At 45.3% G+C, this 12,464-nt stretch overlaps 1 protein-coding gene across 1 annotated transcript; it reads left to right on the top strand.

The window, feature by feature from the left end:
- Positions 1–4,261: 4,261 nt before the first annotated feature.
- Positions 4,262–9,438, top strand: LOC138959931 (uncharacterized). The gene is made up of 3 exons (XM_070331605.1): positions 4,262–5,967; positions 6,543–6,722; positions 8,858–9,438. Exons 1-3 carry the CDS (start codon positions 5,496–5,498, stop codon positions 8,980–8,982), a joined length of 777 nt encoding a protein of 258 aa, XP_070187706.1. The 5' UTR covers positions 4,262–5,495; the 3' UTR covers positions 8,983–9,438.
- The last annotated feature ends 3,026 nt before the right edge of the window (positions 9,439–12,464 follow it).

Consider the following 12,464-nt stretch of genomic DNA (forward strand, 5'->3'; position numbering starts at 1 on the left):
CTCATGTCAAATTTCATAAAGATCGGTCAAGTAGTTTAGTCTGAATCGCTCTACACACACACACACACACACACACACACACGCACAGACAGACACACATACACCACGACCCTCGTCTCGATTCCCCCCTCGATGTTAAAATATTTAGTCAAAACTTGATTAAATATAAAAACACGATCTGAAAGCTTAGTTGGTAGAGCACTGGACTTGTTACCCCAGGGTCACAGGTTCGAATCCGGGCCGGGACGGACAAGGGATAACTGTATGTGATGATTCAGGGACGTTATCCATGTCCCAACCCTATGTCACCGCTGTGGCACGTAAACGACCTCGGGTTTTCTGCCAGAAGTTCTAGTGGCTGATGGCCTACATTTGTGTAGCACGACTAGTGTTGCTGCTGGCCTTCCCCTGACAGGAAGCGACGCGAATGTCCAAGCCTTGGGATAATAAACTACTGTCGAACCTGCCCTTACGAACACCTCTCGACAGCGACCACCTGCCAACAACGACCACCCCAGGTAACCATGACGAGTCTTATTCTTTATATTTCACCTTAACATAACCACCACCTGTTTTTAACGACCCCCGGTCTTAAAGACCGCTGTTGACGGTTTGTTTGTTTGTTTGTTTGTTTGTTTTCTTAACGCCCAGCCGACCACGAGGAGCCATATCAGGGCGGTGCTGCTTTGACATATAACGTGCGCCACACACAAGACAGAAGTCGCAGCACAGGCTTCATGTCTCACCCAGTCACATTATTCTGACACCGGTCGGACCAACCAATCCTAGCACTAACCCCATAATGCCAGACGCCAGGCGGAGCAGCCACTAGATTGCCAATTTTAAAGTCTTAGGTATGACCCGGCCGGGGTTCGAAACCATGACCTCCGATCACGGGGCGGACGCCTTGCCACTAGGCCAACCGTGCCAGTGCTGTTGACGGTCCCTTAATTTTGTCGGTCGTTATAGACAGGTTTGACTGTAATGATTAAAAAAAAAAAAGATTCAGGTTGAAGCGTGCAAAGATTAAGTCATCAATCTCATTTCATCACAAGTTGTCCGGGCTTATGCAAAGCACGTAATATACGTGACAGACATCTATCAACCAGAAGGCTTCACGTCATCTGTCACCAGTTGTCACTTAAAACCGCACACGACACCTAAGATCTACTGCAGACAGTTGTATCAAATAGCGCGACAAGGCACATGTAAGAGGATGATGGAACAGACACAACATTTACCTGCACTAGCGAGTGGTTAATTACCCAACAGGAAAAGGAAATAGCTATTTGAAAAAGTGATGATGACCAAACTAACGAGCACATACATGTTAATTAAATAGATAACAAAATTAATGCCCCACGATGATTTGCTTGGCAAAATAATAAAAACACAATACATAAGTGTGGAAGACACTGCCGACAGAACAAAGAAGATGGATACGGAAATACTGATAACAAAAAGCAGACATAAGACTGACGATCTGTGCGAGTTTGTAATCTGGCACGTACGGCATACCGGTAGTCTACGTACTCTCATTCGGGACATCACAGAGGTTGCGGGAAGAACGAACGAATACTAAGGACGGACCCTTGTTTATTTGTGTTACAAAAGGCTGTGCGATTTGTTTCCCTGCCAAGGGACTCCTCCGCCTCACAGTTGTACACACACACGGTTACTTTTCCACCTGACAGAAGAACAAGTTCCAACATAGATGAATTATTAGTTTTGCTCTGCATCCCTGCGACGCAGAAAAAGGTGGACAAGTAATCGGACCTGTTTCCCGGAGCTGGTCTGGGTCAGGGAGAAAGGTATATGGGCAGGTTGGTGACCAGCAGTGACCCTTCAAAGAAGAACAATTAATAAGGACATTGTACGCAGGTGTGCATAGGATTTACACAAAAAAAGGAAAACTGAAAAATGAGAATACATGTAACCGTTTCAGAGTAAGAATACGGCTTGGTGAAAATGGGGCAGGGCGGGGTGGGGGAGATGTAGATATATATGGGGTGAGGGTGGGGGAAAACTAAATATGAGGGGATGGGGGTCGCAGATGGAAAACTGCGATGGGGGTAGGAGCGAGTGTTGGATATGGGGATGGGGGAAAAGAGAAGTGAATATGCCGGGGAGAATAATGGAAACTGGGAGGGGGGGGGGGGGTGAACTGGGAAGAGATCTACATATATGGTTTGTGATGAAGGGGTAGGTATGGGATGTGGGTGGAGACGATAACTGGATAATGACGGGGATTGTGGCGAGATGTAGATATGCAGGGCTGGACGAGAGGGGGGGGGGGGCTTTGGGGACTTTAGCCCCCCCCCCCCCAGCCAAAAAAATAAATAAATAAAAAGAGAGAGAGAGAGAGAGAGAGAGAGAGAGAGAGAGAGAGAGAGAGAGAGAGAGAGAGAGAGAGAGAGAGCTTAATGATAATAATATTGCAAAAAACCGCTACCGCCTCATCTGTCTCTATTTTACATGCATCAATTCTAAATTAATATGTTAAATTTTCGGTGGTGCTATTTCATTATTTAAATGACTTTTTGTGCAAGAATACGATAATTTTTCATGTATAAATTTTAAAATTTCAGCTTATGGGGGCTTTGCCCCCATACCCCCACTGGAGCTTCGCCCCTCGACCCCACCGGGGGCCTTCTGCGGCCGCCGGACCCCCGCTTCAACATTTTAGCCCCCCCCCCCGTAAAAACGTACTGGTCCGGCCCTGATATGGGGTGAGGGTGGAGAAGAAAACCACATAACTCGTTTGTTTCTAAGAGCACATTTATAAGTTTACCTTGTTGTGCTCCGTTATTATTACATACTCTCCACGGCTTTGCATTTATGTAACTGAATAAACACTGTTTAAACCATACGGGGTAGGCGTGGGGGTGAGCGAGAGAGGTGAGAAACTTCGATGGGGCGGACAAAAAGACGCTGGAGGTTGGGTTGAGTTGGTGCAGATATGCACACAATTATATGGGGTGAGGGGTAAGGATAGCGAAGAGAACTCCGAGATATGGGGGTTGGGCTGGGCTGGGGATGGGGATGGATGAGAGGGAGGGGGTGGGAGGCAGAAGGTAAAAACGGCGAGCCCAGAGCGCTATAAGAAGCGTCACAGACAGCTTTATTCGTCTTCCCTGCGTCATCAAGTGGACAGCCCGAGAAGGTTGACACATCTTCTGTTACGCGAACACAAGAGCCGTATTGGAAGAGCCTGAGGGTCCAAAACCACACCCACCTCTTCCGCGTTTCTTTCCCTTGAAGTACAGATGTATGTGTGCTACAAGAGCCAACAATAGATACACAGAAAGCCTGACCTCAACCCTAGTGCGTCAGACTATACATGGACACGGTAACACTTCTGTGAAACACTTCTGTCAGCAGGGGCATTACCACAGGTACATAATCATATTCACACCTATTTCGTTACCTTCACTATGACGCACACCTATTTCGTTACCTTCACTATGACGCGACAGTGTTAACCTGAGTGGGCAGCCTCTCTTGTTTTCACACGTCGGTGTTTTTGTATTTTTGTTGTTGTTGCGGGCACTGAACCTACTTTTCGGCGATAGCTTCCCACGAACAGAAAAGACAAAAACATATCATTGTGGAGGCGTTATTTTGTAAGGAGACCAATTAAATTGACCGATCCTATTTGCGTTCGCACATGATCTGTTTATTATTACAAGTCATTGACTGAGGAGGCGTTGTATTTGTCCGCACGAGTCAGTCGACCAAGCGGCCTGTTTTGCAGCGTTTGTGTATTTGCACGTGAACTGTTGATTTATATGTACTCTTTTTAAGGTCATGGACTTTCTTTCTTTCTTTATTTGGTGTTTAACGTCGTTTTCAACCGTTCAATGTTATATCGCGACGGGGAAAGAGGGGGGGGGGGGGATGGAATAGAGCCACTTGTTAATTGTTTCTTGTTCACAAAAGCACTAATCAAAAAATTGCTCCAGGGGCCGCTTGCAACGTAGTACAATATATGACCTTACTGGGAGAATGCAAGTTTCCAGTACAAAGGACTTAACATTTCTTACATACTGCTTGACTAAAATCTTTACAAACATTGACTATATTCTATACAAGAAACACTTAACAAGGGTAAAAGGAGAGACAGAATCCGTTAGTCGCCTCTTACGACATGCTGGGGAGCATCGGGTTTCAAATTCTTCCCCCTAACCCGCGGGGGGTAGGTCATGGACGATTTGGGTGACTAATAACTGAATATAAAAAGCGTCCTAGCGATTGTTTGAAGTTACGGAGGCTTTCTTCTGTCGCATGTTGAGACTGAAAACCGCCTGTAGCAGTTTTGTGTAGAAGTGAAAGTGAAGGAAAGTTGACACTTCTAAAGAATAGGTTTAAAAAAAGAAAAAAAAGATTGTTGACAAATTGTGAATGAAATGAAGTGTTCGTTGAGTTATATACATATATTATGCAGACTGTAGCACGACTGTCGACGCAAGACTAGTAAATTCATATTCACATCAGGCGTATGTGTGCGTGACATAACCTTTCCGGCGAACACTCAGCAGGACAGGTGAATACATAACGGACAAGACAAGCTCTTCGCGCCGGATTATTCACACCAGAAAACTCTGATCTTATTTCATGTTTATCCGCAGATGGGAGAGATTCCTGCAGATTGGAGAGATTCTTGCAGATACGAGATGTACCTGCTGATGTAAGAGATTCCTGCAGATGCCCTTGTGTGTCGTGTGACTGGGTCGGTGTGGTGAGTTATTAACCAGGAATACTGAGAGACAGTGTGGTAGGTTATTCATCAGGAAGGCTGAGTGATAGTCAGTCCAGCATTCGAGAGAGACAGCAGGCCAGTTTGTGCCCATTATTCTTGGACCAAGTTTTACAGACGTGTCAACGTGAAGTGAGACAAGTTGGCTTTTGTTACCCAGGCGACACGAGAGCTGTGACAAGCACTGACAGGATAAAGTTGTCCCCCACAACCAGGAAGTCTGCCCAGGGTCAGGGTCAGGGTCAGGGGAAGAGTTTCGGCCATTACCGGACTCAGTCAGACTCGTCAGGCAAGACTTCGTTGGAGAAAGACTTAATGAAATAGCCAAGACCACGGTGTAAGCCACATTCACAACTAGTGTGGTGTAAGCTCGACTGACGTGGATCGGAGCTCCCTTCGTTCCAAAGGACTGTGAAGCTCTGAATTTGTGTCTGTCTAATTTCACGAGCTCAACGTTCGCTCGGAGCTCCTCAGTTCGTTCCAAACGAACTGTGCGGCTCTGTTCCCGAACAGTCCAATTTCTCGCTGAGTAATCAAACCAGAAAGCACTAGACCAGAGCACGAAGTACTTTAATCTGTGTTCATCTGGTTTCTTCTGTTTCTTACATAAGACTCACAAGAGTGGTTGTCAAGAAAGTTGTACTGACACCAACACCGTGCTCCCATTGTTCGTCTCGTCACCAGAAGGTCTTTCATTTCACATACCATCCACCATCTCATCTATACACAGTTTCTGACGATGTCGGGCAGTTCTTCACGATGGTTGCTGGGCGCCATTCTGGTCCTGCTTTGTGTTGACCAGGGGAGCTGTCAGTACTTCAAACAGTTCTACAACCAGATGTGGGGGGTCAACCGGCGGGAACAGGGCTCGGTCAAAATACCCTCCACTTCCGCTTCTGCCCTACCCTTACCCTCCCTTACCAGCGCCACAAACGTGGCCACACGGACGTCTAGAGACTACCTATCCGGTCTGCTTCCTCCGGGAAGAGCGTACGGCCGATTCAACAACCAGAGATGGAGTGGGGACATCCTGGCGAGAGGACATAGGCCTACTGGATCACCCGGAATGGAAACAAGTCCTCCTAGAGCCGTTGAGGCCGTTGAGTCCGCGACTGGCATGTTTCCTGAAGCCAGTCCTCCAGAACCTGCCGTGTCGCTTCCCTCTGGTACCGTCCTCAGCCTGGAAGGCATTCCCAGGACCGCCTTAGAATGTAAGTACCATTTTGCTTGTCTCGCTTTATTTTACATTTAGTCAAGTTTTGACTTTATGTTTTAACCTAGACGGGGAATCGAGACGAGGGTGGTGGTGTATGTGTGTCTGTCTGTGTGTCTGAGTGTATGTGTAGAGCGATTCAGAGACAACAACTGGACCGATCTTCATGAATCTTTACATAAGAGTTCCTGCAAACGATATCCCCAGATTATTTTTCTTGATTTAAAAAAAATAAATATCGTTTAATGACGTCATATACGGCTTTTTGTGAAAGTTGAGGCTGCAATAACTACCACATCCTCAATTTTCAACGAAGCCCGGACTATGCGCTATACTGGCTTGTCACTTCAAGCGACAAGCGAACCGGTAAATGCCGCAGAGCGTTAAGTTTCATTGCTGTGAGTTCGACAGATTGACTAAATGTTTTAATTTCGCTTCACGCGACTTGTTTTTTCTTGGGAGCGTTCGTAGGTTAGATGAAATTTTTTTCTCGCTTCATTTATTTATTTGTTTTTATTTTTCTTACCCTCCCTTTCTACCATCGTCTAAACGTGGACACACGGACGCCTACAGACATATCCAGTCTGCCTTCTCCAGGAAGATCCGGCCGATTCTACAACCAGAGATGGCGTGGGGACAGAGGAAGGCCTGGATTACCCGGAAGGGAAATAACTCCTCCGAATACAGAACTTGTGTGGCTGCCCCCTGGTATGACCCTCAGCCCTGAAGGCATTCCCAAGAGCGCCTTAGTAGGTAAGATCCCTTTTTCTTCCCTGGCGCGCGATAATCGGTAAGTGCCATGTTTTTCTCTCGCTTTTTTGTCTTGGTCGTTAGAAGGTAAGTGCTATTTTATTCTCTCGCTCCTTTTTGTTTTGGGTGTTGGTAGGTAAGATCCATTTTACCCTCTCTCTGTTTTGTATTCACTATGGGTGACACCCACCCTCGACCCCCTCCACTCCACCCCTCCCACTCCTGGCAACAGAACAGAGGTTGCGGCAAAACCGCGTTAATCTTTCAATGGTGACGGGCGTAGTGGATAAGTGTCCTTGGCGGATGATGACATTATTCAGTTATACTGCAGTAAAAAAGTTTAAGGCTGCAGTAAAAATAGTTTTACTGCAGTTAAACTGAATAATGTCATCATCCGCCCCAGCAGGCATTTTTACTGCAGTAAAATCAAGATTACTGCAGTAAAACACGAACCCAGTTTCACTGCAGTAAAACTGAAATGAGTTTTACTGCAGAAAACACGTCTGCTTGGGCGAACAATGACATTATTCGGTTTTACTGCAGTAAAACTGAAATGAGTTTTACTGCAGTAAAACCAGAACCAGAACCAGAACCGTCAAGGCCCCGCTCGCTTCCTGTTCCCCCTGAGAATGATTTCTTCTGGTTTAGCCTGTGGTCCAATCGGAGAGCGCATATCAGTTTGTTCAACTCGCATCTAGCATACAGGCCAAAGGGCAAAGATGGCGGCTGAACGGTGCCAGTCTGTCGAATGAGCGCTTCCGGTGTCAATGAAAACTCGCGGATGATGAGGTGTTCTGGGTAATCTTGGACTCGTCTACGACCGTGACTAAAAGAGGGGGAACACACGCATTTCAATCGTACAACAAGCAAAACGTTTTACTGCAGTAAAACTTATATGAAGAATACTGCAGTAAAAACGGCTGCTTGGGCGGATTATGACATTATTCATTTTTTACTGCAGTAAAACTGGGTTCGTGTTTTACTGCAGTAATCTTCATTTTAGTTTTACTGCAGTAAAACCGACTGTTGGGGCGGATGATGACATTATTTAGTTTTACTCGTTTTACTGCAGTAAAACTGTTTTCCAGTAGTAAAATTGAATAATGTCATCATCCGCCAAGGATAAATAAGACATTGGCCTCCTAATCGGAAGGTCGTGAATTCAAATCCCGGCCGCGGCCGCCTGGTGGGTTAAGGGTGGAGATTTTTCCGATCTCCCAGGTCAATTTATGTACAGTCCTGCTAGTGCCTCATCACCCTTCGTGTGTGCACGCAAGCACAAGACCAAGTGCGCACGGAAAAGATCCTGTAATTCATGTCAGAGTTCGGTGGGTTATAGTGACACGAAAATACCCAGCATGCTTCCCCCGAAATCGGCGTATGCTGCCTGAATGGCGGGGTACAAACGGCCATACACGTACAAATCCACTCGTGCAAAAACATGAGTGAACTAGGGAGTTTCAGCCCATGAACAAAGATGATGAAGAGATTCAATGGTGTTCAAATATGGAATACTACTTCAGTTTAGAATGTACCAACTGAGCTACCGGGCCCTCCAAATGGTGTACGCGAGAAGGCTGCTACGTACTTAGATTTGCACCACAAACTTTAAAGCTAGTCCATGGTCGTTGGTGTGTGTGTTTTCTTTTAAACTGAAAAAGCGGTCCAAAAAAACTGGGTTATAGGTTGAGTTAGTGCACGACATGCCTTAAATCATCCTGGGTGCGACATGGGTGCGACACTGAGAATGTCTTTATATGGAAGCTGACCTGTCACGTCACATGATTAACGTTCATCATTTTTTGTTCGTAGTCACCGTGTGTGTGTGTCACAGTGTGTGAGTGAGTGTGTGTGTGTGGGTGTGTGTGTGTGTGTGTGTGTGTGTGTGTGGGTACGTGTGTCAGTGTGTGTGTGTGTGTGTGTGTGTGTGTGTGTGTGTGTGTATGTGTGTATTTGTTCGTTTATTCATTACTTACTTGTGCTTATTTACGTGTGTTTATTTATACTTACTTAAATATTTCATTGATTTAGCCAACAACACAAAGCGAGAGTGTAGTGAAACTCTTGAATCCTGTCATTAGCGTTCAACCTCATTGGCCGGGTTATGATTTATTATTTGTTTTTATTTATTATTTCAGTGCGCACGGGTGACCCCGACTACACACGGTTTCGCCAGATCTTCCTGAGACAGCTGTGCAACAACCTGCTGAACGGCCCTCGTGCTGCTGAGTTCTCGTTCTGCTTCTCTCTCCTCAACTTTTGATCTTGCCCCCCTGCGACCTTGATGGTACGATGCACCATACGCCTAGCGCCTCCCAACCCCGAGTGCTGGGCTGAGGGGCACGGAGCAAAAGTGGGTGCCACCCAAACGGGAGAGAACAAACCGCGGGGTCTGATTCGTTGAAATCACAACGAATCTCAATTTCAACCAATCCAACACCGCGGCTGGCTCCCACCCGGTTTGTAACTTTCTCGTCACTTTCTCGTGCACCTCGGTCCCGCTCAGCTGTCTATATTGAGCCAAACAGATTGGCCAGAACTTGCTCAACAGATCCCGCGCTGCTGAACGGTTCAGATTCTGCTTCATCCTCCTCGCCCTCAGACCTGACTAATCAGTCGACTGTTTACGGCAGTTGACAACAGTGTGACAGCCTTGCCGGCGACTTGAGACAAGTTTCTGCGTTCTGCCCGCTGCCGACGCCAAACGGCATCCGTGTGTTAAAGGTGGTTGTCTACATTTTTGCTTTTTTTCAATAATCTTATGGTTATATTTCGCTAAAAAGTTATGTCAGATGATGAATGAACCATGGGGAAAAAAGTTATAGAAAAAAAAATATATGTAAAAAAAGATTTTAATTTTGGGTAGCGTGACTCACGCTTCCAATATTTTGTTTTCTGTTTGCTGAGAACATGTGCTTTGCCTAAAAATACTGACCAATCAAATTCATGTCACTATGCTTATAGCCACGCCCAAACAAGTGCAGCAACAGTTTGACACTGGAGCGCTGTCCACGCTTTTTTTTAAACGCACGAAATGCACGGGATTTGAGAGGAGTTTTGCGCTTGGCATTTTCCAAATAAGGATATCCTACTATGAGTACTACGCTGGAATACTACAATGAATTTTCAAATGGCTACACTGGCTTCGTCTTTCCTGATCGAAAGGGGGTGTATTGTTGATATTTGTAGATAATAGACTCTGCATTTTAATGGTCAAATGGCGATTTCGGTATAAATTATGTATAGACAAGGACCTTTAAACCAAGGTATAGAACGACAACACAGTAATGCAGTTTTTCTCGTCCTCTGCAAGCAACTGAGAGCACACAAACGTTTGTTGTTGTTGTTGTTGTTGTTGTTGTTGTTGTTGTTGTTGTTGTTGTTGTTGTTGTGGTGGGTTTTTTTTTTACATGTCTTTGTGTGTGTGACGGTGATGTTTTAAAAGATCCATGTTTGCAATGAATACAATGACATTTATTAATTTCTCAATTTCTTTGGTCAGTAATTATGAGGCATTTATATGAAACATGTTTCTAATATAATTTATATCAGACGACTTTTGTACCTGACTGGGCTTATGAATATAAATATGAATGTCGTCACTCTCGAGTCTTGAAAAAGCCTCGACTGACTCCATGAATAGTCTTACCCATTCTTTCGTTAATCACCGAAACCAAAGTCTGAATCGTCATCGGCAATTTACCTACGTTATCTCTCAAGATTACAAACTGAAGTAACAAAATGTGCACCATTGTTCACCTTTGTTACACGACTTCTTCTAGAAATTGTGTTTGTTTTGTTTTGTTTTGTTAGTTTTAAACGTCGGGGTGCTAGTATGAAAGAGAGCGTCAAGGAATGATTCGCTAACTTGGCATTATCTCTCCCCAAACGTTACATGACGTCATTCTGCGCAAAGCCTCAAATGACGTCATTTCCATCCTGACGTCTTTTCTCAGCATGACTACCAGACTACCAATGAGGGACAAAGATATGGAGGCGGCTGTGCAGAAGCAACGAAAATGGCGTTGAAAGCTTTAAGGGGAAGAAATGCTGAAAACGAAAACATGTCATGCAGGACACTTTTTTCGCTGATTCTACACTTTGCTTTCAGAGGAAGAAAAAATCAGTATGCATAAAAATATGCTGGTGACAATAAGTAACGCTTGCAATGGCCGCTTTGTCGTTTTAAACCCCTGTTCGTGGTTCGTTCTCGACAGTAATTTGTCACTGCAAGATGGGCCTTCCTCCTCAAATGATTTATATTAGCCTGGTTTGGCTTAAAGCCAACGGAAGTAGGCCCTACACCTGCTATCAAGTGGCTAAGCCCCGACGTCTTACAGAAAGTAACATTCACCACCCATCGGTGGTGGACTTGTTGTTGTTGTTGTTGTTGTTGTTGTTGTTGTTGTTGTTGTTGTTGTTGTTGTTGTTATGCTAACTGAAGAGCCCATTGGAATTTGAAGAATTTTAATTTAAAGTCTAAGATTGCTACACTGAGAGTTATTAAACTGTGAAAGCAGACAAAATCCAATTTGTTCAAAAACTGGAAGTCCGTGTACAGGCTAACTGACAAATTGAAAAAGACAAAAACAATTATCATTTTTCTTTCCATTTTGTTGTGGCCAATTACATTGGCCAAACATCTTTCCTGAATTTGTGTGGGGCAAACCATGGGCTGTGTGATAAATGTGAAATGGAGAAAATTGTAATAAATTGTCTTTGCTCCAACAGTAGCTATGCTGTTGTCTCCAGTGAATCATGTGACAGTGACTGTGAGCGCTCTGTCACGATGTTCAGCAAAACTGTGTGTGTGTGTTTTGTTTGTTTGTTTGCTTAACGCCCAGCCGACCACGAAGGGCCATATCACGGCGGTGCTGCTTTGACATATAACGTGCGCCACACACAAGACAGAAGTCGCAGCACAGGCTTCATGTCTCACCCAGTCACATTATTCTGACACCGGACCAACCAGTCCTAGCACTAACCCCATAATGCCAGACGCCAGGCGGAGCAGCCACTAGATTGCCAATTTTAAAGTCTTAGGTATGACCCGGCCGGGGTTCGAACCCACGACCTCCCGATCACGGGGCGGACGCCTTACCACTAGGCCAACCGTGCCGGTTACTCTGTGTGTGTGTGTGTGTGTGTGAGAGATATATATATATATATATATAGAGAGAGAGAGAGAGAGAGAGAGAGAGAGAGATAGAGAGAGAGAGAGCAGGAGAGAATGTGTGTTTGCTTGATTGAGTTTGTGCGTGCGCGTGTATGTGTGTCTGTGTGTGTGACAGAGAGAGAGAGAGAGAGAGAGAGAGAGAGAGAGAGAGAGAGAGAGAGAATGTGTGTTTGCTTGATTGAGTTTGTGCGTGCGCGTGTATGTGTGTCTGTGTGTGTGTGAGAGAGAGAATGTGTGTGTTTGCTTGAGCTTGTGCGTGCGCGTGTATCAGTGTCTATGTCTGTGTGAGAGAGAGAGAGAGAGTGTGTGTGCTGGCTTGAGTGTGTGTGCGCGTGTAGGTGAATGTGTGTGTGTGTGTGTGTGCGTGTGGCTCCACGTATGTGTGTTCCGCCCCCTTATCTCTCTCTCTCTGTGTCTGCGTGTCAGTGTACATAACTTTGATACAAGCTCCTGTATTGTACTTTAGTCCCATCGTATCACTGAATGACTCCACAAGAACTGGGACTGACAGTGACAGACAGCTGTCAGTGGAGACTTTCTTTTCTTTATTTGGTGTTTAACGTCGTGTT

This window comes from Littorina saxatilis, linkage group LG2 (genome assembly GCF_037325665.1).
Source record: "Littorina saxatilis isolate snail1 linkage group LG2, US_GU_Lsax_2.0, whole genome shotgun sequence".
Taxonomy (NCBI): Eukaryota; Metazoa; Mollusca; class Gastropoda; order Littorinimorpha; family Littorinidae; genus Littorina; species Littorina saxatilis.